We start from the raw sequence: 24,193 nt of genomic DNA, 5'->3' as shown, positions 1-24,193 counted from the left end.
TATCTCTAGCCAGTTCACCTTCTACTTTAATTCTGAGTTAATAACCAAACAATAAAGCATCTCTTATTGTGCCAGTTACAGTGCAATAAAATATAGTTGCTAGTGTTAGGAATGCACATTTTCTTGTTCCTCTAACCTTGAACTACCAGTGGTGTACCAGCACTACTACTTCTCGTTCAAAAGGATGCAGGATGTGTACAGGGAGCAGCTCTGGCAGGAGACCTGTTCACTGTTACTAATTTGCTGCATAACTTTGGACAGAAAAAATTAACATTTATTAATGATCTGATATGTGCCAGCTGCTTTCAGAATACTAGGATATTGTTGCTTTTTTCCGTATCAGGAGGATGAGGTTCAGAGAAATTAAAATGATTTGTTTAAAGTCACATAGCTTGTAAATGTTTGGGCCAAGATTAGAACCCAGGTTTGTTTGATACTGAAGCTCATGTGCTTTTTACCATACTGACATGAACAAAACCACTTAGCTTTTCCTGGGTGTCATTTTCTTTGTCTCTTTGTCCAGTGAAGAGGATTAGATGATTGCTAAAGGCAATTTCAGTCCTAAAATTCCATGGTTCTGTAAGTTTAATATTTTACCCTGATCATAGAATATAATTGTATGATGAGGTATTTTAATGAAATAATCTCAAACATAGAGCAGAATAAGAGAAAAAGAGTAATTAGTAGAATTTGTGGATTGTTAAGTTTCCTGAAGAAGGGACTTTCTGGCCATTGAGTTCAGAATTGATAAAATGGTCTCAGAAAAGAGCCCAGCTCCCAACTTTGCGACCTAACCATCAATGAGGAAGAAAGCATGATAATTTTGTGAAGATGTATATACATGCACAAACGTGCATTTGATCTTTTTTTAACTTAATGAGGTAGTCTTCCTTCAGATTTTGCCTTATAAATTCAGAGTTCCTTCCCCCCCTTTACATTATCAGAGGTGAAACTAGATCAGTGCCAACTCATTAACTTACATCAGATGCACCTGCAGCCTTTTGGCAAGTCACGGGATGGCAAACAGGTTCTTTCAGTTTACCACTGATTGTTACTTTTAATATTGAAGTTTAGGAAAGTAATTGCAGTAGTAAATGATTATCTAATGCCACAGAGATAGTTAAGGCAGAATTAGGATAAGATCTGAGAAATTTTGGCTTTAGCCCAATGCTCTTGCCAGAGTGGATAATACTTCTTACTCACTTTGGTGAGCTGAGTTCTGTTTATGTTATGCTGTGGAGGAGAGGGGGAAGTGCTCAAGAATTGAGCCATCAGTTGTTTCAGTGTTAATACCTTAGCAAAATAAAATGAGTTTTATTAGGTTTTTACTTCAAGTAAAGATACAGCTAAATAGGAAGAGTGATCTCCTATCTCCTTACTGTAATTTCTTTTCTTTTTTAATAATAGGCTATATTTAAAATAATTACATACTAAAAGATATCTACAAAATGATGGAAACTTGGCTATAAAATTTTAACATCAGCAATATTAGGACGTAATACTACCTTATTTAAATGAATATGTTTAAAACAATTTTTTTAAATTTTTTTATTGAGGCAACATTGGTTTATAATAAATTTCAGGTGTGCATCATTATATTTAGACTTCTGTGTAGACTGCATCCTGTTCATTACCAAAAGTCTAGTTGCCATTTATCACTGTACAATTGTGCCCTTTTACCCCTTTTACCCTCCCCCACCCCTAACTGGTATTTCTTAACCTCACAACGTGGTATGGTGCAGTTGCGTTTCCTCTGAGAATGGAACAGTGGATTTTAAAAGATCCATACTTTTCCTTTTAAAGAAACCAGAATGATCACTCTAGCACATAGATATATTATTTTTGCTTCCCAGGGGGCGTGTTTAATTGCTGTCAAGCTGTGAAGCTCTGTATTGACATTACTCTTTGTCAGCCATCTTAGATTTAAGAGCCCAGGGGAAGGCTTGGGTCACCTAGAAATCCCCTTAGGCTGAAATCATATTTGTAAGCCATATCCCCTGCATCTTGAAATCATCTTGCTTTTTCAGGACACTGACTATAATTTTTAATATGCTAACACAATTAGGGGCTGTTAGATAGGAAGATTAATACTCTTAACAGATTGCTTGATTTAGTTACCAAGGCCAGCTTAAATCTTAGCTCGTGAGAATCAGTTCTTACATGCTTATTGCAGATATTCTTTGAAAAGGAGAGTTGTCTTCATCATAAATAAGTGATAAAATAAGAATCAAAATTAGCATGTGCATCTTGACATTGCTGTGCCAGGTTGATACCCATGGTATAGTGGTCATGTTGACTAACATAAGCTGTCTTTCCCTGACATTTTTGTAGAAACTTAAGAAACAATGAAATTTCATGGGCCATAGAAGATGCTAGTGAAGTCTTTGCTGGACTCACAAGTCTCACTAAATTGTATGTATTTATAATATTTATGTATGTCTACAAATGTATATTTTCAGGAACCAATTATAAGTGTGATTGGATTATGTCCACTTGCTATGGCTAACAAGTCTGAGCCTTCTGGCTCATCCACTAAAGGGAGAAGCTTTGTTGTCATTATTTGTTTGTTTTTTGCGGTGTTTTACTTTTGTTTTTTGTCGGGGGCACTTTCTGTTGAAAGAACATTCCTGTGGGCACTTATAGAGAAATTATTTGTGGAACGAGAATTTCTATTCAAGTGAAAGAGGTGCGCTGAGAAACCGCAGTTGAACTAGTAATCTGTTTAATCATATGAGATTTATGGGTAATTTATCTAGCAAGAGAGTATTCTCTCAAGTAAGATCTTAGATCTTCTCCTAAGAGAATTTCTGCAAGCCTTCACACTTGTCTGAATTTCTTTGACCTGATGATCTTTTGCTAAGAAGGGAAAAACTGGAAATAAAATCCAGTTTGTCACGTGAAAACTACCGAGTGTATCAGTGGTCAGGATGGTTGTTTACAGGTACTTCACTGAGCTCCAGCATCTTAATAGAAACCTTCATTCTGTGCTTTGCATTGGTTAATAATAAAGGTTTGCAAATTTCTTACAAATGCATGTTAAGCTTATTTTCACCTTTTGTAGGTAAATGTTTAATTTAATGAATGTAATTTTGTTTAGTGAAGAGCTTTATTAGAAAGATCTGTTTGTATTTCAGAATCTTACAAGGAAATCAGATTAAGTCAATTACAAAGAAAGCATTCATTGGTCTTGAATCCCTGGAGCATCTGTAAGTATTTTGCATACACTTTGCTCGGTATATAAATAATCTTTGCTATTAGTAGAGGTTTTCATGACCATTTAAAGTGTTAAGATAACTTAATTATAGAAATGGTGACTGTTAATGTTTCATTTCTCTTCATTTCAGAGATTTGAACAACAATGCTATAATATCTATCCAAGAAAATGCTTTTTCTCAGACTCACTTGAAAGAACTGTACGTAACTTGTCTTTTCTGCCACTAATTAGATTATCATCCATGCTTGTTGTGCTTAAAGTGTGATGATGTGACCCAAATGTTTCCAGAAGCATACGGTTCATTTAAGGGTCATTAAAAGAAAACACTGAGTTTTCAGATATATTTTATAAGCCTATTATAGAGCACAAATAATTTTTCAGTGGTTCTAAGTTTAAGTTGCAGTTCACATTACCACATGGCTGAAGCGTTTTCATTCTTGGTGAAATAATTTGAAAATAATTATGTCCTCTCCACAACAAAGATGTGTCTATGCTCCATTATATTTAGTAAGCTTTTACCCAAACTTTTCTGGGAAAAATTTTAAACCTCAAAAATTTAAAGGAATGTACAATGAACATCCATTTACTCTTTACCTAAATTCAGCAATTGTTAGCTTTTTGAAAAATTATTTTTCTCCCTCCCTCCCTCCTTCCTTGCTTTCTTTCCTTCCTCTTTCTCTCCCTCCCTGCCTCTCCAAACACACACACACACACACACACACACACACATGCATATATATACACACACTATTATTTTGCTTTGCGTTTTGAAAGTTGCAGACATCATGACACTTCACTCCTAAATATCTCAACATGTATTTCCTAAGAATAAGTACATATTCCTACATAACCACAGCACTGTCATCACACCCAAGGAAATGAACATTGATCAAATAATATTATCTAATTATCCAGTCCATAGTCAAATTTCCCCAATGTCAAAAAATGTCCTTTGTAGATATTTTTTTCCCATCAAGAGTCGCACTTGTATTTGGTTGTAATGGCTCTTGAGTCTCCTTTAATCTAAAATGGGGCGCTTGCCCTTGTCACCCTCACTCGTTTTTTAGTGTGAAAGACACTGACATATTTGAGGAATTGAGGCTGATAGTCTGAATTTGTTTTCTCATGGTTAGATTCAAGTTAAACATTTTGGCGAGAGAAATGCATAGGTATGTAGTAAGATTTTAATGCTGAAGAAACTTAGAATGAAAAGTGAAGGGGTCTTTCTTTTTTCTTTCTGCAGGATTCTGAACACAAGCACTTTGCTCTGTGACTGCCATTTGAAGTGGTTGCTTCAGTGGCTGGTTGATAATAACTTTCAACATTCTGTGAATGTAAGCTGTGCACACCCTGAATGGCTAGCAGGGCAAAGCATCCTGAATGTGGATCTGAAAGATTTTGTCTGTGGTTTGTATTTTTGTTTTGAAATTCTGTACATTATAATAACACTATCGTAATAACAGAATTAAAAAAAAAAAATTAAAGCAGAATGCTTTCCCACCAGCATATCTATTTCTGTTTCTCTCTGTTCTTCTCCAACATTTTTATATTTTTGTAGTTGTAGGTTAAATTTCATGTTCTTTAACTTAATAATGTCATAAGCGGTTTTTTTCTTCTGTGTTCTTAAGTGATCATTTTTAAAGTCAGTATAGTAGCATCTTTATGAATCTAGGCCTTTCCCTTTTAGGAGGATTGTTAATCTTAGAATAAATATCCAATAGTAAGATTCCTGAATCAAAAAGTATGATTTTTTTTACATGAATTCATTCAAAAGTATAATTTTAATTTTTTTAGTAGATCTTGAAAAGTGCTACCAGGTATTTTCTAAAAAAGATAGCACTAGTTTATGTTGTCACCAGCAGTGTATGAATGTACCAGTTTTGTATGGTTTCTGTTTTAAGTGGTAGGGGTTTGGAGTTTTTTGGAGGGTAAGGGGGACAGTCATAGACAAGTTATCTTGATTAGAGCATTTACTTATAATTTCAAGCATATATCTATTGTTCTCTCTCAACTTGAAAATTTTTTCTTTACATTTAAATTTCCTTTAAAGTAGAATAACTCATTCTTAGCTTTACATGGTGGAACTTTTAGAACAGTGGGTCTGTGTTGCATATCACTAGTATGTCTGATCATTTAGATAGCTGTATATTGCCAGGTCTGTTTCCACAATGTCCTTTACTTAAAGATGCTTGGGACACTTGGAAGTTCAGGCCCACAACATATTTATGTTGTTTTTACACATTTTAAAGAAGAAAACAAAGAATCTAACAACACTTAAATTTTGCTTACATTGCCATGAATTCTCTTCTGACTTTACTTAGTTTTAAATGTAAACATAGTGTATATTTTATCCTTTTTTCACTTATCACTTTTATGGCACAGTGAAATGTTATCCAGTGAAGATACAGGTAAGGAATTCATACACCTGCTTCTGTGAATCAGTCTAATAATATATTATTTATAAATCTGTTAGCCAGTCCTAAGCCAATCTTTAGTTAGATGTTTGACATGTTTGGAATTTTTCACTATTTTAGGTGAAATTATGCACATAGAAAGTAGTTTCAAATAATATGTTTTATTAATAGATATTCCCTGTAAAATGTAAGTTCATAATCCCCGTTTTCTATGTTGGCATGGAAAGGATAACCGGTATTATATACATGTATATATATGTAACGTATATAAACACACACACACACACACACGGGGTAATAGGATTAGAACCTGTCTTCATTCTGATAGAGGTTTTTCTTTCTTCCAAGTAACTGGTACTGCTTCAGAAGTGCATTCTAAGCACAAGTGACAGTAAGGGATAGTGGAAAGAGTGCTAAACCCTGAAGGCAGACAACCTGGGTTCCAGTCCAGGCTCACCTGCTGACTTAGATGTCTTTGAGCAAGTCATTTGACCCTTCTGGGCCTCATTTCCTCATCTTTAAACAAGGGAATTAGATTCTAGCTCTATAGTCTCTTTCAGTCATAATAGGCAACACAATGTTACATGATTTTTAAAAAATTGAATCTGTAGTAGCAAATATAAATAACTGACTCTGTTCCTGCCCCATTTTTTCCACTTAGATGATTTTCTGAAGCCACAGATAAGAACACATCCTGAAACTACAGTGGCTCTAAGAGGCATGAATGTGACTCTGACGTGCACTGCAGTGAGCAGCAGCGATTCACCCATGTCCACTGTGTGGCGCAAAGACAGTGAAATCTTGTATGATGCCGATATTGAGAATTTTGTTCGTTATCAGCAGCAAGCTGGAGAAGCTCTGGAGTATACTAGTGTCTTACATCTTTTCAATGTGAATTTCACAGATGAAGGAAAATACCAGTGCATTGTTACTAATCACTTCGGTTCTAATTATTCTCATAAAGCCAAACTGACTGTGAATGGTAAGGAGTTATGCTCCCTGATGATTTTGTAGTTAGAAGGATTTATCACGTTCAATTTTTGAACCACTTGGCCAAGAAAATTAGGCCAAATTTGATGTTTGAGGGAGGATCTTAACTGTTTTTGTGTTTAGGGTTGTGATAATGTATAGACTGGATTGCCAATTAGCCCACTTACTGTCCCTAATTGGTCTTTGGTCAAGGGGTAAAAGTGAATTCCGTGGCCCCAGGAGATAAGCTGCTTTCGAAAACTATGAAATTTATTCCTGAACACTGTTCATAGGACCTTCTAATAACTGGAAGTTTTTAGGACATTTCTGGGTCCAGTGATCATTATCATCATCTACATGTAGTCACACAGCATCATTTTTGAAATTGATGCTCTTCTTTACTGTGGCTGTAAAAAAACTTCTTCAAAATAGCTTGATTTATCTATCACCTATCAGATTGAATAACTATACCATTTTAGGCTTTGTGCAACCAAAAGATATACTTATATCTTGTTTCCTTGTTGTTTTATGAGGTTTTTGAAGGCATACATTTTTTTTTTTTTTATCATGCAGTTGCCTTGACAGTTTTGTAGATGTTAGTTTGGGAAGCACTGTTTAGTCTCTTAAGTGAGGGAGTCATAGTAAATAACAGCTCCTAAAATATGGAATTCAGAAAGGTTTGTGGGTTTCTGCTTTCCCTTTTCCCATCAGGGAGATCGGGTAGGTGTGTGATGCCATTCTAGAAGAGTTAGTCAGCGCTGTACTCCAAATGCTCTGAGGTTCTGAGAGAAAAGATGGCCTCTGAAGTTGTATTTACTATCAGTCCCGAGAACGTCTTCTCAAAGAAATGGAGCATTAAAACAGTTGGTATTTTGCCTAGCAGATTCTCCTGTGTATGTGTGTGTGTGTGTGTGTGTATTTATATATATTTTTTCTTTTTTCCCCACCCACCACTTCTTGGTCATCTTTTTTGGAACAGAAATGCCATCTTTTCTGAAAACGCCAATGGATCTAACTATTCGCACTGGTGCCATGGCCAGATTAGAATGTGCTGCAGAGGGGCACCCTGCACCTCAGATTTCCTGGCAGAAGGATGGTGGTACTGACTTCCCTGCAGCTCGAGAAAGACGCATGCATGTCATGCCTGAAGATGATGTCTTCTTCATTGCAAATGTGAAAATAGAAGACATGGGAATCTATAGCTGCATGGCACAAAATATAGCAGGAGGCCTCTCAGCAAATGCCTCCCTAACAGTGTTAGGTACGTTTACTGCTCTGTGGGTCCCTGCTTTCATAGGAGCCTTTTTATTAGGGATTTGCTCTTGATCTTAATGGCAAGAAAAGTCTAAGTTTGAGATTTCAGTTGTGATTCTTACATCTTTGTCACCTTATTTTGCCAATTTATTTGGGGTTATATCAGCCTAGGATATTAGTGGATCAGATAACTGAAACTTGGGGAAATGCTGAGGGCAGAATTAGAGTTCTTTATTGCATGAATTGAAAATTCAAATTCCTTTATCACTTTATCCTGATATATCTCCCTTTGTAAGGTTTCTGCTTCATATATTTGTTTTATCTGCTATTCAGAAGTGAGTTTGCAGCTGTTTTATACTACTTCACATACAGTTTCACAGAGAAACTTGAAACAATTTAACTGTTTTCCCTCCTAGTACATTTAAAAAAAAGTTTAGTACAAAAAAATGACCTGTCTTCTGGTTAGATTTCCTGTTTTTCTTCTGGTGTGCTCCTCTTAATTCTCTGCTCTGGTAAAATGTTTTTTCTCTAAAGATTTCCCCTGATAGGCCTGTATTTTTCTTATGAGAATACTTTTCTTCATGGAACTCAAATCCAAGGCAAATTCTGTTTTCTAGTTCTCTATTCCCCTAGAGGTTATGGTTTTAAAAAAATTTGTTGATTTGTGTTATTTACTTGTATAATCAGAAAAATAAGGTCATTCTATGAATTTAGGATACGCAGAAAATTAGAAAAAAGGAGAGGAAGTCCCTCAAACATATGAGTCTTGGCGTATTCCCTGCCCCCCCTTTTTTTTTTGAGGAAGATTAGCCCTGAGCTAACAGCTGCTGCCAATCCTCTTCTTTTTTGCTGAGAAAGATTGGCCCTGAGCTAACATCTGTGCCCATCTTCCTCTATTTTATGTGTAGGTTACCTGCCACAGCATGGTTTGATAAGTGGTACATAGGTCTGCACCTGGGATCTGAACCGGCGAAACCTAGGCTACTGAAGCGGAACGTGTGAACTTAACCACTGCACCACTGGGCTGGCCTTGGTTCCCTACTTTTTTTTATACTCATTTTTATGTAATTATGTATACCTACTTTTTTCCACTTAATATTGTATCACAAGGGTTATCCTGTCGTTAAGTCTTCATAAAATGTCATGTGACTGTATTATAATTTACTTAATCATTTTCCTGCTAGATTTTTTCCTTTTCTTTTTTGAAATTACAACTAATTTCATAATAACCATCTTTGTGTATAAATCTTTGAATTCCTTGCTTAGGATAGCTTGCCCAAGGTGGAATTACTGAGATAAGATTTAGATTTTTTGAGGCTTTTGCTTTTCTGAAACATTAACTTCTAATCTTCCCATGAGTATATGAAAGTGCTTATTCCATCATAACCTCATTAGTCTAATTCATTAGGACTTAAGGAATAAAATTGCTAAATGTGATTTTTTTTTATATATCTTTCTGTTAGAGACACCCTCATTTATTAGACCTCTGGAGGACAAGACAGTAACCCGAGGTGAAACTGCAGTATTACAGTGCATAGCTGGAGGGAGTCCTGCCCCTCGCCTCAATTGGACCAAAGATGATGGACCACTGCTGGTGACAGAACGGCACTTCTTTGCTGCAGCCAATCAGCTTCTCATCATTGTAGATGCTGGGCTAGAAGATGCTGGGAAATATACTTGTATTATGTCTAACACCCTTGGGACAGAACGTGGTCACATTTACCTAAATGTCATTTCATCCCCTAATTGTGACTCTTCCCAAAGTAGCATTGGGCATGAAGATGATGGCTGGACCACAGTTGGCATTGTCATCATTGTTGTAGTCTGCTGTGTTGTGGGCACCTCTTTGATCTGGGTCATTGTTATTTACCACATGAGAAGGAAAAATGAAGACTATAGTATCACAAACACAGGTGAGTGGTACCCATTTAACACGTGTGGCTTGTACTTGAATCAGGGATGTAGTATAGGATTTATTGTAAAATAGGAAAAACTAAGGAACTTTGATATTTTACCTTATGTGTGGTAGAAAGAAGAGTTTTTCTGTAAAAATGTCGTACTCCCTTGATAAAATGGAATCTCTTTGATAAATAATTTGAAGAATTTGTAGACCTTTCCCCCAAAACTTTGCTCTTATAAGCACATTACCGGTGCATCTGTTTTCATTAATGTTTATGGCTAATTTCCGTTGTAATTTCCTTATAGGCAAGAGTGGAGCCCTAGTGAGTGAGATCAGTCTTTCATGCCCCTCACCCTGAAATCCTGCAAGAGAAGATGTCCAGCCAGACAGATTGTGAAAGTGTGTCTGTGGATAAGATTTCAGACTTTAGGTTTTGTTTCTTTTGGTAATATTTTTTAAATGAAGCTTTGAGAAGAATTCTGGTGAGAAATAGTTTTAGGGGAAAGTTCTGAGAGCCATTGAGTACCTGGGTACATAACATTTTCCTGGCCAAAAGTATCAAAGTGGAACACATTTGCAAAATAGTCTTCTGAGTGTTGACTTAAATTACCTAACTTTATTCGAGAGTTACAGATGTCTCTTTTACAGAGGAGCTTAATCTGCCTGCAGACATTCCCAGCTACTTGTCATCCCAAGGAACACTGTCTGAGCCGCAGGAAGGCTACAGCAACTCTGAGGCAGGCAGTCATCAGCAACTTATGCCTCCTGCCAACGGATATTTACACAAAGGCGTTGATGGTAATGACTCTTCTATATGTTCACAATTTCAGCTTACCCTATTGAGTTTATTTTTCAGTGTATAGTTTTCCCTGTTAACCTGAAGCAATATTTTAAAGTAAGATACTCCGTGAGAACATTTGGCCCCAAGCAAAATAGGGTGAAAATTGGCCATAGTCTTCACAGAGATGAAAATCGTGTGACAGAAAGGGGAAACACATCCTTAAACAAGGGATTGGAGTATGTAGCAGAGGCTCTCAAATGAAAATATCCTAGGAAGGAGATGCTTTAGAAACTCTTTTCAGGTGTCTTTTATCCTTTTCAGTCATGAGCACCCTTCAGGCCATATCCAGGGGAGGTTTGTTGCTCTTGCTGACAGGTAGATATTCACTCAAGCTTAAAGGGCAATCATGATTCTCAGCATATATTGGAGAACATCAGAGAGAGATAAAATGTGCCCTAATTAGATGAACTCTACTTCTCAACACTGCTTCTCTTCCCCACTCCATTCTTTCCACAGGGAGGTGAATTAAGGGACAGAAGAACTGGATTTGATTCCTAGTTCCTCTTTCCAGCTATGTGATCATGAACAAGTTACTTAAGATCTGAGCTTTAATTTCCTCATTTTTAAAATAAACAATATTTTATGAAGGACTCCTCTCAAGATTCTCACAGATCCTTTCAAAAAAATCTGTGTAGTACATCAAGTACCATACAAAGGAATCTCTACAGAAATTTTTTTGGGGCTATCAACAGAACTTCTCTACTTAATTGATAAATTGGATTTTATTTTGGCTTTCCATGGAAAAGAGGGTATTTCTAACTCTTAAAAGAATACTCAAAAGACTCTACTCTTAGAAATTTGTTGGAAATAACACTGCTTTCTGGGTTAAACTAAATTACTTCTAGGTCTCTTCCAGTTCTAACATTCTTTTGCTTGATTATGAATGTCGCTCACTCTACTTCTCACACTTTTTCCTCTCTTTCATCATTCAGTTTTCAAAGTATAGAGCAGTCCAAGGAGCTCATTATTAAACCTTTACTTCTGCCAAACACACGTTTGTCAGACAGGACGCTTGACTGCCAGAGGCTTTCTCTAGGGGTACTTTTAGTAATTGATGTTGCTTAACCTCTTGACTCTCAAAGGTAAAATGGGCTTTTGTGAAGTGAAGTCATCATAACTCCTTGTTCTCTGCTTTAGTTTACTTAAGCCAAACATGTGTCTTGTAGCAGAGTGCCAGCCTTATCTTGGCTCCCTTGATTTGAGCATGACCTTATCCAGGTTTGACAGGGATGGTTTCATGTAGTATTCAAGAGCCTGGGCCCTGGAGCCATTGTCTGTGAGTGAGATCAAATTTCTGCTCTCTACTCTGGCAGTATATCTTCGGGCAAGTTAACTTCTCTGTGTTGTAGTTAGTTACCCTATCTGTAAAGTGGGGATAATATTACCTACTTCATAGGGATAGTGTGAGGATTAAATTAGTTAATTCACAGAAAGACCTTGAAACTTCACCTAGTTTGTAAAGTGGGTGTTGAATAAATGCCAGCTATGATGACAATGATGACAGCTGTTGAAGAAAACAGGATTAGCAAAGCTGATTCCTAAACTGAAGGATGTTTGGCTTCTTTCCCATGTTGTCATTAGGTGGCACTGGTACCCGGGTTATCTGCTCAGATTGTTATGACAATGCCAACATCTACTCCAGGACTCGAGAATACTGTCCGTACACCTATATTGCCGAGGAGGATGTTCTAGATCAGACGCTGTCCAGCCTCATGGTCCAGATGCCCAAAGAGACATATTTGACATATCCTCCCCAAGATGCTACGACCCTGGAAAGCCTGGTATCGTCAGCAGATGGAGAGATGTCTGCCTTTCCCACCAACCATGAGAGGATAAATGACAAGAAACTTTCATCCTCACAGATGAGCAGTGGTAAAGGGCACAGTGTTTTTTGTTTATTTTGTTTTGTTTTCACTTTTATGTACATGATTTTTCCTTCTGCTATATAGGTAACACTCTCATTTGGTGGGAGGCAAACCAGATGGTATAAAGGAGTAATTATCTACTGTAAACTGATATAAGCTAGAGCCAGAGATTTTTAGAGATTAGAGTTACAAAGAAGTCTGTATGTGTAGAATGAAAATGGCCTTTGTGGGAATAATAAGCTCACACTTTTAAAAATTCACAAGCCATATAGAAAAAGCTTTAAAAAAGTTTCATGTGGGTGTTAACAATTTTCCTTCCATATTTATTTAAATAATGGAGATTCATAATGCTAAGAATATAATTTTGGGCATAATCTGGTGAAGGCTTTTACTTAAGAAGGTTTAAATATTGAATGTCAGTATTGCTTGGCAGGGGTTTGCTCTCATCTGTGAGGTGTTAAGGTCAGGGCCGTAAGTGGGAAAGCAGTTTTGGGGTAGTGTCCTTGGTCCCACATGGCCCAGGAAAAGAAGTACACGTTTATATTGTGCAGATGAGGCATTTGACAGCAACTCAGTCAGTAAAACAAAACAAAACTTTCTAGACCATGAAGGGCACTACTGAGTATGTCTTCCTGTCCATCCAGGCTTTTCATCAGCTATTCCCCTCCTGTCAGCCTGAAATGGAAGAGCACTGGAAATAGAGTGGGGTGAGAACCGCGGGTTCATAGAGCAGTCTTCCAGGGGTGGTTCTAGCAGGAGTAAATGATCTGACATGGGGCTTTTAAAATGTGCTCTGTTGTTCTTAATTAAGAGACCGACTAAAGATTTCTAAAGAGGGTCCAGGTCAGAGAAAAATATACTGTTATTCAGTAATCTCTTGTCTTTACATTCAGTGTCCATGAAAAAAATGCACCAACACTAAATCCATTTTCCCATGTCCTAGAAAGGTTACATACAAAAGAACTTTAAGTAGAACCCCAAATGTGGTGTGCATCTTTTTCCTAACCTTCAGGCTATCTTAATTGTTAATCTGGCCTGTAAGGGAGGAAATCATCAATTGAGGGCTTTTTGGTGCATTGGTCATCCTTAACTAAGGTTCTCTAGCTCCCTGCTACTCAAAGTGTGGTCTGTCAGCATCAGCATTACCTAGGAGCTTGATAGAAATGTAGATCGTGGGTCCCACTCCAGACTTAATCAACCAGAGTCTGTATTTTAACAAGATCCCTAGGTTGTTTGCATTTTAAAGCTTGAGAAGCCCTGTTCCAGCTTAGTTTTCACATGGGTTTTATTTTTATTTCTGAGTGTCTGTTTCCAGAATGGTTGGTTAGCTTTTTCTAGAATACATCCCCATGAAGTTAATATAACTTTCAGTGAAGGATCTTTGAGGAAACACCTCATCACTGAAGTAAATCAGGAGAATGAGAATGCAGATTTGGGAAACCAAAGTACAGATAATCTGATTTAAAATTACTGCTTTTGGTTATTATTTTGTTGTTAGAATTATTGGCATGCTAGAAGCTGGAGAGGAATGATTTTTAAAACAATTTTTTAAACATAAGCATTTAATTGTTTAGAAATGTATTGGCTACATTGAATTAATCTTTTTTATCTGTGTCATGCAACTTTCATTACAATATGGATACTATTAAGTCTCTTTTAGACTTTTTTCCATGTGTCTAAAGAGGTTTATTTGTCAATTTTTGTTGCAGCAGAATCACTAAGAATAGGTGAAAGTAGATGATATGTAACATGGTTTCAGTAAATAATTGGTTAAGTTTGTTGAGTAGAAGGGTTTGAAAGACGATGGATCCAGTTTTTGTTTTCTTTTTTTGGTTGTTGCTAAGAAGATGGGAAGTATACGTTTGAGCTCAGCATCCTTATTCAGGAATATTGGGCATCTTTATTTCTTTGAGGATCTGGGTAAAAGAAAATTAAGTTTTAGAAAATTAATTGTGAACTTCCATTTGTCACTGATAATCTTGTCTGTCATTCTCAGAAATACTGCAGCGGCCTCTGTGGAACATAAGCAAAGAATTAAGCCTGCCTCATGCTCCCTTTTCCCAGCAGCCAGTCCTTGAGTCACCACAACTCCCTCGAAATGAGGGCCTGGCAGAGAGTGATCCAGATCCAGACTGTTCTCCTTCCCCCATGCCCTGTCACAGGTTACATGACCACGCTTTTGATTTTAGTAGGACTCAGAACGTTCAAGACGGTAGTGAGGGCACATGAAACTTACTCCAGGATGAAATCTGGGCAAAGACTCAAGTTAAGTAATTTTATATTTACTACCTCAGAGTTCAGCAGAAACCCCCAAGTCAGCATGTGCTTTACTCTTTGTCTGCAATTACATCTGACCACACCAGGGTGGGCCAGGCATTTGTTTGGGCTTATATCTGATGAAGAAGGGTAACGGCTGACAGAAATGAGTATATCAAATAAAAAATGTGCAGCATGGGCACAGGAAGATACAGGACAGACGTGCTTCCTGTGGGTTCCACGGCAAAATGCCCAGGTGTGCACTGCCTATTAGGAAGAGTCTGATTGTCTCAACCCGCTGAATGATCCTGAGAAGACATCACTGTTCTATTTTGCCTTCCTAGGAACAAAAGTAACTTGGGAACCTTCTAGGAAGTGTGCCTGGGATTCTTCGCTGGTTTTAAGCATATAGTTAAGACCGGGGCTTTGATATTCAAGGTCTTTGACAAGAATCCCAAGGTTGACCAACTGTTACCAGGCCAAGGGGTTTTGTATTCTTGTGAATCTTTTTTTTTTTGGTCCCTGTTGACCAGGCATCTCATTGTAAATATATGTGCATTTATAAATAATTTTTGTATTCGTTGACTTTATGTGTTGGCTGCAATGTAATATGTAAATATTTTTGATATGCCAAAATTATATGTAATAATCCAGTTGTAACACTGACAGCAGCTTCTCAGACCACAGACAGATTTTGTATAACTTGGTTTAGTGAGATCTAAAGACTTTTAACTTTTAAAAACGTATTTGTTAAGAAGTATGTGTATAGAGGCAGGGTACCTAGTGATTGCGTACACAGAAACACAATCTTGGTGTAATTAACCACTTTCTTCATACCCAAAGGTTCGTACATCTAATCGTTTGCCATCTGCTTACAAGTGCCAGCTGATACCACCTTTCTAGCATAAAATAGCTCTTTTAAAAGCCTAGCAGTCTAGTCATAGCCATATACAACTAGATAGAGGAAAACTTGTTTGGGGAGTGTCTTCTTTCAGCAAAGTACTTAGTTGACGAGTGAACCAAAGATTGTGTCTTTTCTGTTTGTTTTTTGTAATATCTCTTCCACCAATGCACAGTATATCTTAAGAAGGGAAGAGTGCTTTGGGGAGTGGAAGAATGTGCAGAAATTCTTATACTATGAAGCTTTGGAGTAGTCCTTGTTTTGTACAAGTGATTATTTAAGCCAAAAACTTTTCTCCAATTTCTGATAGCAAAAAGCCTTGAGTAAACAAAGGACTTAACACTCTAATGGAATGTAATGGACTGAAGTTCTTCTTTCTTCGTGCTTTTGGATTTCCTTACATAGGCTTTCACATTCTGTCTTCTAAATCTAGTAAGTGCTAGTTAGTTACTAGATAACTTCCATCACTTAAATGAAAATATCTATTTCTAAGTCATTGTGCATTTCAAGGGTTCTAAACCCACCTAATTCCTTAGCTTTTTTCAGGAAAATTAGCTGAATTTGATACTAGTTTTCAATCCTAAATTTTCTCCCATAGGCAGCAGCACTTCTTTGTCTGTTTTGTACCACCATGCCTTTTCTTTTTCTTCTTGGTTTTTTATTTTTTGGTGAGCAAGATTGTCCCTAAGCTAGCATTTGTGCTAGTCTTCCTCTATTTTTTTGTATGTGGGACACTGCCACAACATGGCTTGATGAGCGGTGTAAAGTCTGTGCCCAGGATCTGAACCCATGAACCCTGGGCCGCTAAGGCGGAACACATGAACTGAACCACTACACCACTGCGCCAACCCCTCTTTTTCCTTTTTAAATTGTTAGCCTCTGTTCATTTTCACTTTGACCTTCTTAAATATCACTATTTTCCTATCCCTTCAATTTGTGATTTCTCTTTTTACTTACTAGATTGTAGTGTGATTTGTACTGGACTGACTTAGAATCAAGGGACCTGATTAATTTAGTTCCTAGCTTTCCTGCTTACTGGTTGTGTTATCAAGGGCAAATCCTTTTACTTCTCAGCCTGATTTTCTCATTTATGAAATGAGGGCATTTTTCTAGATGCTTTAAAGCCCTTTCCAACTGTAACATTCTATGAATCTGTGATCCCTCCAGGAACCAAAGAGGATTATGCTATTCTAATAAAAAGCTGCTTTCATCAAATGTGTGTGAGAATAGAACAGGAATGATGCTGCTTGCTCTGACTTGAGCCAGATTTATTTCCTCTACAGCAGGAGTAATGGTATAAGAAATACTCATGAGGGGAAGAAATATTCTGCTAAATGGTATCAGTAAACATAAAGAATCTTGACTCAATTGAAAATCACCCATTGCTCTCCAGAACAGCAGGTCTGAATGCTAGTGTTACAGCACACCAGTGTGTCAGAATCAGCTGAGAGGTGTGCCACAGCTAATTTGTAACTAGTTTGTGACTCACTTATGTTTCTAATGTATTCAAGGTTATCCCTATAATTATGGTACTCTCACTCAAATTCTGAGAAACTTTCTTGAATGAAAAAGGGGGAGTTAGAGGTAGGCTGTGAGTGAATGTCAGCTGTCACATGTGAGAGACAAAAACAGGCTGTGAAGCAGCGCTCTAGAAAACTTACAGTATATGAGTGCTGCCTCTTTGCTGCAGCTGTGGGCGATCTCCTGCCAGTGGTGTCAGAGTCTGGTCTCCTGCATGGCCAGCTTCTCTATTATGTCAACTTGGATGGTTGAGATGCCCTCCCAGATATTGCTAGCTTGCCTAAATAACTAAAAAACTATCCCCCCAAACTCATCAGGAATTTGTTTAAATGTGAATAGCCTACCCCTGGCCTTAAAAATATAGTAATAAATTTAACAAATTCTAATCTTAGGAGAAGGAATTCCTGATGCTTTTCATTATTGCATATGTTTTTGACCAAGCAGCGATTTAACCCTCTCCCATAAGCAGGATTCTCATCAGTGTTTCTTCCCAACAGTGTAATGTCTGCCTCCTGTCCCTTCAATCAGGGATGTTGCAAAGAAAGGCAAACTAAAATGCTGAGAGAAATATTCTCTGTCCCCTCCCGGTTACCATTTCACATCATTAGGGATACATAAACTCTGTTAATTTGTTTGTGCTCCTCTTAGACGGATTCTTCAAGTCTGCCTGGTAGAAGAAATAACCTTTTCCTTGAACTCCAAGCCTTACTAGCACAGGGTCTACCCTTGAGCTGTTGGCTTTCTGTCACTCAGCAGCGTCTAAAGTGCTTTCCCTAGTATGCAAGTTACTCTGTAGAATAGAAAATATCAGAAACCTAGCCCAATGTGCAGTTCCCTCTAATGTGCCATCTCAGAATGCTTTAAATGTATATTTTTCTGTAAGGTAACTTTCATGTTTAAAAATAGTTACCTTTACATTGCCCATTGGGAGGTTGTAAAAGGAGCATTAAGATGTCAAGCAACTTAGAATCTGTTAGCCATTTTCCTAAGAAAAGGGAGGTATGATAAAAGTCTTTAGTTACTTAAAGGGTTGCATGTGAAATAAGGATTAGATTCACTCTTTTTATTCCAGAGGACAGGGGTCATATCACTGGGGTAGAAGTTACAGGGAGATGCAGTATATACTTGCTAATAAATCTATATAAACTAACTCTAACAATTAGATCTGTCTGACAATTGGAATGATCAGCCTTCCATGGGAAAAGTAAATGCAGAAACTAAATAATGGTGTGTTAATAGCACTGAAGAAATTTTTGCATTGAGGTGGAATATGGGCAAGATAACTTTAAGGTCTCTTTCAGTTATCATTGGAAGTCTCAAGAAGCAGTCTGACAGTCTTAAAACTTTGTCCTTCAGAATCCTTTATATATAGGAAGTGTAGAGCACTTTAGAACTTTTAAAAATTAAGTAGTTTTGGTGTTTGTTTGATAAAAGGGGCCTGATCTGTGTTAATGGCTGAAAACATGAAGCTCTGGGCTTATTCTTCTGAGGAAATCTATAACTAGTTACTAACACAATTGCCATTACCATGGTAAAAATTTTAAAAGCCTGTAATGTATTATAACCCTCCCTTTTACTCTTTGTTTAATTTATATTCCTGTTTCTTCTTACCCCTGGAACTCCATTTGGAATGAGGTTGGAATTGTGATGTTCAGTTTTATATCCAATATTTTATCCAAGTGTGTTATGGCCTAAAATGATTAGAAAAAATCATTTTAATACCCCCAGAAATGCCAGAAGGGTAATGGAGCAACAGAGAGGTAAATTTGCTGTCATTTTATGCTACATCCTCCATTTTTTATTTTGCTTCTTGATGCGATGACTGAGGTAATTGTGAAATAGTTGGACCTTAGAAGGCTGAGCTAAGATTTTTTGGCAACCTGCAAGTAATGTTTTATTTTTCTATTACATGGTCTCTTTCCCAGTTCAGTTTGGCAGATGTTTTGCCCTCCTGCTTCTTCTAACTTGGAACTTTTTTGTTTGGAGTAATATAATCTAAAGCAGCATCAGTTAGCCTTAATTTTCTTTCTTTATACTTTGGACAACTGCCTGGTTTGTTGACAAAAATAACAAAGTTCTGAATTAAGAAATATATTACAAGTTGCTCTTCACAAAACACCAGAAAGTCCACAACTCATCTGAAGGTTTTGTGAGTAGTGGGGGTGTGTGTTTGTGTGTGTGTAATATTCGGCTGTGTGTGTGTAATGTTAGGGGGTGTGTGTGTAAGAGTAATATTTGGACCTGCTCCCTCAAGGCTGTGTTGAGTGTTTCTTAGGGGGTGCAGGTGAAGAAGCAGCTCCATGTGAGCCTGGTTTTCAGATGCCAGGAGTACAGTGACCTTATATCAACTGTAACAGTCTTGAAAGAGAAATTGATCATGAGGTGTCAAGTGCTCTTGGAATATCTCTTGGCTGCTTAAAATGGCCCTTGATTACTAGAGACAGTTTCTACCCTGTTTTCCCCACTGTTCTCCCTTTCTTCCCCTATCAGATGATGTCCATCTAGCAGCCCTGGTACAGATACACCTAAAGAGAGTACTAAGCCAAGTTGTTCAGTGTGGCCCTTTCCTAGTATTTATTTATATTTTCTCAAACATGAAAATGTTTATTTTATAAAGCATGTGTTTGTCCTATTTGTTTGTCTGCTGTAATATGTCTTCAATAAAGCTAAAATACATTATGATTTTCTGGTCTTGCCTAAAGTACAGGAGTGAAATAGTGCATTTTTTAAGATCGTAATCTTTTTGAGAGGGTCTCCAAATAGCTGTACAAGTTAAAATGGGGAAGAGTTGCCCTCCTCTGGTTCCTGCCGTGTTGGAGTCACATTCTGCCTTGAGCCTGCCACTGGCCACGCCTTGCAGCTGTGAGCTGCTCAAGGGCTGGCACTGTGTGCTCTCCTGCTTCCTTCCTCCTGGTGTCCTGGCAGGATGGAAACAAATATACTTAACAGTTCATTCGAAAATAAGAGTGCTTTCTGCACAGGGAAGAATTTGAAGGCAGCATATTCTAATTGGTAAACTTTGGGTTAACAAAATATCTGAAGAATGGCCGTATTCCAGTCAGCTTCCATACTGCACCGTGTTAGGGGCTGTTTCTTTTGAGACTGTCAGCTCTTTGAAGGCTGGGCTCAATACTGATCCCATGGTGTACTTCTGTTGCCCTTTATTCTTTGTGAGATGATGTTCCACAGACATCATCTCATTTGAATCTCACAACGCTCTTAAGATGTAGATCGGGCAGGTAATTTTAATCTCCACTTTTTGTAGTTAAGGAAACTGGCTGGGTGAGATTATCACTTACACAAAGTCAGAAAGCTTCAGGCAATAAAGGCAGGGTTTAAATCCAGATTTTCTGACTCATATTCAGGATTTTCCCCCACTGTTATATCTTCTGGTTCTGAGTAAAGTATTGTGTCTGTAGCCTTCATAAGCATTTCAATAAAAAGTCCTCTGGACGTTGGTCACTTCTAATATAGCAAAAGTTTGGACTGGAATATACACTGGAAGCTGATTTTTACTATATTCCTGATAGGAAAACAGACTATCATTTTCATCTCTTGTAAAATGCAGAAAAAGACCATGGTTTTATTGTTTCTTTTTGTTTTGGAGTGGGATGTGCTAGGGCCCAGGGAGTAGTATCCTCCCGAGTTATGAGAAGGATTTGTTCACACTGAGCTATTTGGAAGCTTGTAACGGAGTGCTTAAGCTGGCTGTGCTGCGGGACTAGTTACTCGGGACCAAACCTTTTGTAAAATACAATAAGAAGGAATTTCTGGAAAAATGAAAAGACACGAAATACAAGCATAAAATTTTTATTGTACATTTAACAGATATAAAATTACTCTGTCAAACTGCTGTTCAAGTTCCTAAATGCCTACTCTTGATTTCTGTGTTTGTCATGGACCAAACAGTAGCAAACAGTTTGCAGATTGGCACAGATCTGCAGACCACTTTTGGAGTAGCACCGCTGTAACTGTGTAATGCTGGTCGTATGTCATGGTGGGGATTAGTTTTACTCATTTCTGGAGCTCCCTTTTAACCTTGCTGGTTTGGAATGGTTGAAACTGAGAACTGGGCTTCTGTCTAGAGACCTCCCTGACTAGAAGCAACAATTTTCAGCTCAGCCACTTCCTGCGTTAAAGCTCCTTACTTGCTGGGTTGAGTCCTTTGTAGCATGATGCTTGTTTTCCAGTCCTCCCATCTTTCTGGCCAGTGCTCTTGGAATGGGCTGCCTCTGACTTTTGTTTTAAGGGAACTTCTGTCATTAGGGTAAGAGAAGAGGAAGTACATGGGTCATCATACTGGGAGGGAGATGGGGCCTGATGTGGCCTTGTGGGTATTCGCTAAAGTAAGGCTTCTTGGGGGATGTGTCATCTACCACCTCTGCTGCTGTCTTTGTTCAGCCAATCAAGAAATGTTTCTGGAAATCACTAGGACAGAGATTTGTCACTTTGTTTATTTAGTTCACAGACCATCGCCAAGGCTGGTTGCCAAAGCACTTGGACAAAAGGCAAATAAGAAGCATTAATCACAATTACTGCTAGGAAGAAATAATGCAGTAATAGCCAATACATTCTGCCTACCTCTTCCAGATACTGTTAAGCACTTCACGTACTTAGCATTTTATCCTTGAAACAATCCCTTTGAGGGAGATATTCTTATTCCCATTTTACAGATGATACAGAGGATAAGCAACTTGCTCTGTTGCATAATTAGCAAGCAATAGAACCAGGAGTTGAAATTATGCTTTACAATTCTAAAGCACAAGTTCTTTCTCTATGCCAAAGAGAGGAAAAGTGTGAGCCTTTATCAAGCTCCTACTTTGTCATTTGGTCTTTCTTACAGGCTGAATTGTGTCCCCCCCAATTCATATGTTGATGCTCTAACCTAGACTGCCTCAGAATGTGACTGCATTTGAAGATAAGGTCTTTGAAGAGGTTGTTTAACTTAAAATGAGATCTTTAGGGTGGGCCCTAATCCGATCTGACTGATGTTCTTACAAGAACAAGAGGAAATTCAGACACCAGATGTAAGGCACGGAAGAAAGATCATGTGAGGACACAGCGAGAAGGCGTCCATCTCCAGGCCTCAGAGAGAGGCCTCAGAGGAAACCAGACCTTCTGACACATTAATCTTGGACTTCTAGCCTCCAGAACTGTGGAAGAATAAACTTCTGCTGTTTAAGCCACCCAGTCTGTGGTATTTTGTTAAGGCAGCCTTGAGCAAACTAATAGTCTTCCAATAACCCAGCCAGGTTGGTAACTCAGGCTATGTGATTTGCCTAAGGTCACATGCTCCAAAGCCTGTGTTACCGAGCCATACTGTCCTCTGAGCCCAGTCGATGCGTTGTGTAAAGCACTGTAGAGAAACTGGAAATGCAGCTGATGGACATGCTGGCTGGCATGCGTGCAATTCTGACACACTGCACATCCCCGACCTCACAGAAGTTCAAACAAAAGACGGCTGCAGCCCTGAATGATGCTCGCCAGAAGGCAGGAAACCAACATGTGTTTAGGGCATAAATGATTGTAAGTTGAGTGCATCTGGGAACACAGAAGCAAGGTAGTTGGAGCATTCAAGAGTAAGTGCTTTTAAGCTCTTATTTTATTCTCTCCCAAGGAGGAACCAGGTTTTTAAATCAAGTAGAATCCCATATGTGGAATGACTGGGTGCTCTCGAGTTATATGCCAGATCAAGTAGTTTAATTTTGTGTTCTTTTTAAATGCTCCATCAAAGCCAATGTGAATTCTGTCTCAAAAACAATAGGCATGTGGTTAAGGTCGGCGGTGATAGAGGTTAGCTTGAATTATTCATTCTTCTGGGCAAGCTCCGGAGACGAGTGCATGGGGCTCTGTTCCATGCCAGAACAGTGAGGAGAAGGAATAGAGTTGTCATCAAACTCAATTACTGCTGTTTCCAGGGGCCTGTTTTCTTATACTTGTGACGTGGGGGTGGCTCAGGCACCACACAGATACACTCTCACTGAAAAGGAACTAAAGGTTAAGATTCAAATGTATAATGTTGAGAAGTTTTGACTTGGAGAAGCACAAAAGCACACTAAATTGCAGCTTTGGGGGAAAAGCAATGCACCACGTTGGCAGGAGTTTTGCCTCCTGGGCCCCACCCCTCCACGAGCACCAGCTTTCTCTCACACCCTTTCTAGACCTTAGTGGCCTGTTCCACCTACCAAGTGTGTACCTTTTCCTGAGGGTCCCTTGGGCATGGAAGACTTTAATACCCACGGAAGTACTAAGTTTGAAAACTAGCCCCTTGTCTCCCCTGTTGAAAGTCTTGGTGTGTGTTCCTTTGGGCAGCCCTAATTTGGAGGTGTGTTCATTGCCTTCCTCACTCCAGCAGAGGGATTCTGTGAAGAGAAGTCCCAGTTTACAGAGATGACTGGTTCATTTTGCACAGAAGTCCTTTCCTGTGTCTAATTTAAGTTCAAGCTGATGCAAGACCTGTTAGTGAAATGGTTATTGAGGATGGTGGAAGAATTTACTAAGAATGGCAGAGAATCCTTCTGTAGCTCTTAAAGGCAGGGTGTGGCTTTTAGAATACCTTTGGTTTAAAAAACAAACCTGGGGGGGCCGGCCCGGTGGCGCAGCGGTTAAGTTCGCACGTTCCGCTTCTTGGCGGCTTGGAGTTTGCTGGTTCGGATCCCGGGTGCGGATATGGCATCGCTTGGCACGCCATGCTGTGGCAGGCGTCCCACATAGAAAGTAGAGGAAGATGGGCACGGATGTTAGCTCAGGGCTAATCTTCCTCAAAAAAATAAAATAAAATAAAAAACAAACCTGTTGTCAATTTTCTTTGTTCCCGCCAAACCTCCAGTCCTGAATGTTTCCTTCCTTCTTGTTCTTCCTACTCTCCCCCGACCCCTCAAAGAGTTTGGGCAGAAGCAGCAAGAAACTAAACTCCTAAGTCCCCCAATCTGCCAGCCCTGGTGGAAGTCCCCTTTTTCAACTAGGCAGGGCCTGTAGTTTTCTGCAGGGACAGCTGGCTGGTGTATGAGGATTCTCTGTGCTCAGCCAAAACTTAATTTGAGTTTCCCTGGGTCCTG

At 38.5% G+C, this 24,193-nt stretch overlaps 1 protein-coding gene across 6 annotated transcripts in view; it reads left to right on the top strand.

Moving 5' to 3' along the window:
• LRIG2 (leucine rich repeats and immunoglobulin like domains 2) overlaps positions 1 to 19,817 on the top strand; it is a 60,385-nt gene extending 40,568 nt beyond the window's left edge. For 3 of the 6 annotated variants that reach the window (XM_070268486.1, XM_070268489.1, XM_070268490.1), the window contains 10 exons: positions 2,332 to 2,412; positions 3,135 to 3,206; positions 3,345 to 3,413; positions 4,458 to 4,621; positions 6,290 to 6,610; positions 7,577 to 7,858; positions 9,315 to 9,764; positions 10,421 to 10,549; positions 12,174 to 12,464; positions 14,454 to 19,817. In XM_070268486.1, the coding sequence (XP_070124587.1) occupies positions 2,332 to 2,412; positions 3,135 to 3,206; positions 3,345 to 3,413; positions 4,458 to 4,621; positions 6,290 to 6,610; positions 7,577 to 7,858; positions 9,315 to 9,764; positions 10,421 to 10,549; positions 12,174 to 12,464; positions 14,454 to 14,686 (2,092 nt within the window). In that variant the 3' untranslated portion in view covers positions 14,687 to 19,817. Of the gene's footprint in view, positions 1 to 2,331; positions 2,413 to 3,134; positions 3,207 to 3,344; positions 3,414 to 4,457; positions 4,622 to 6,289; positions 6,611 to 7,576; positions 7,859 to 9,314; positions 9,765 to 10,399; positions 10,550 to 12,173; positions 12,465 to 14,453 lie in introns of all 6 variants that reach the window. The other 3 variants (XM_001495327.7, XM_070268487.1, XM_070268488.1) reach the window with 1 other exon arrangement.
• The last annotated feature ends 4,376 nt before the right edge of the window (positions 19,818 to 24,193 follow it).

The sequence above is a fragment of the Equus caballus genome, chromosome 5, assembly GCF_041296265.1.
Source record: "Equus caballus isolate H_3958 breed thoroughbred chromosome 5, TB-T2T, whole genome shotgun sequence".
Taxonomy (NCBI): Eukaryota; Metazoa; Chordata; class Mammalia; order Perissodactyla; family Equidae; genus Equus; species Equus caballus.
This window is presented reverse-complemented; position numbering and strand designations above follow the sequence as displayed.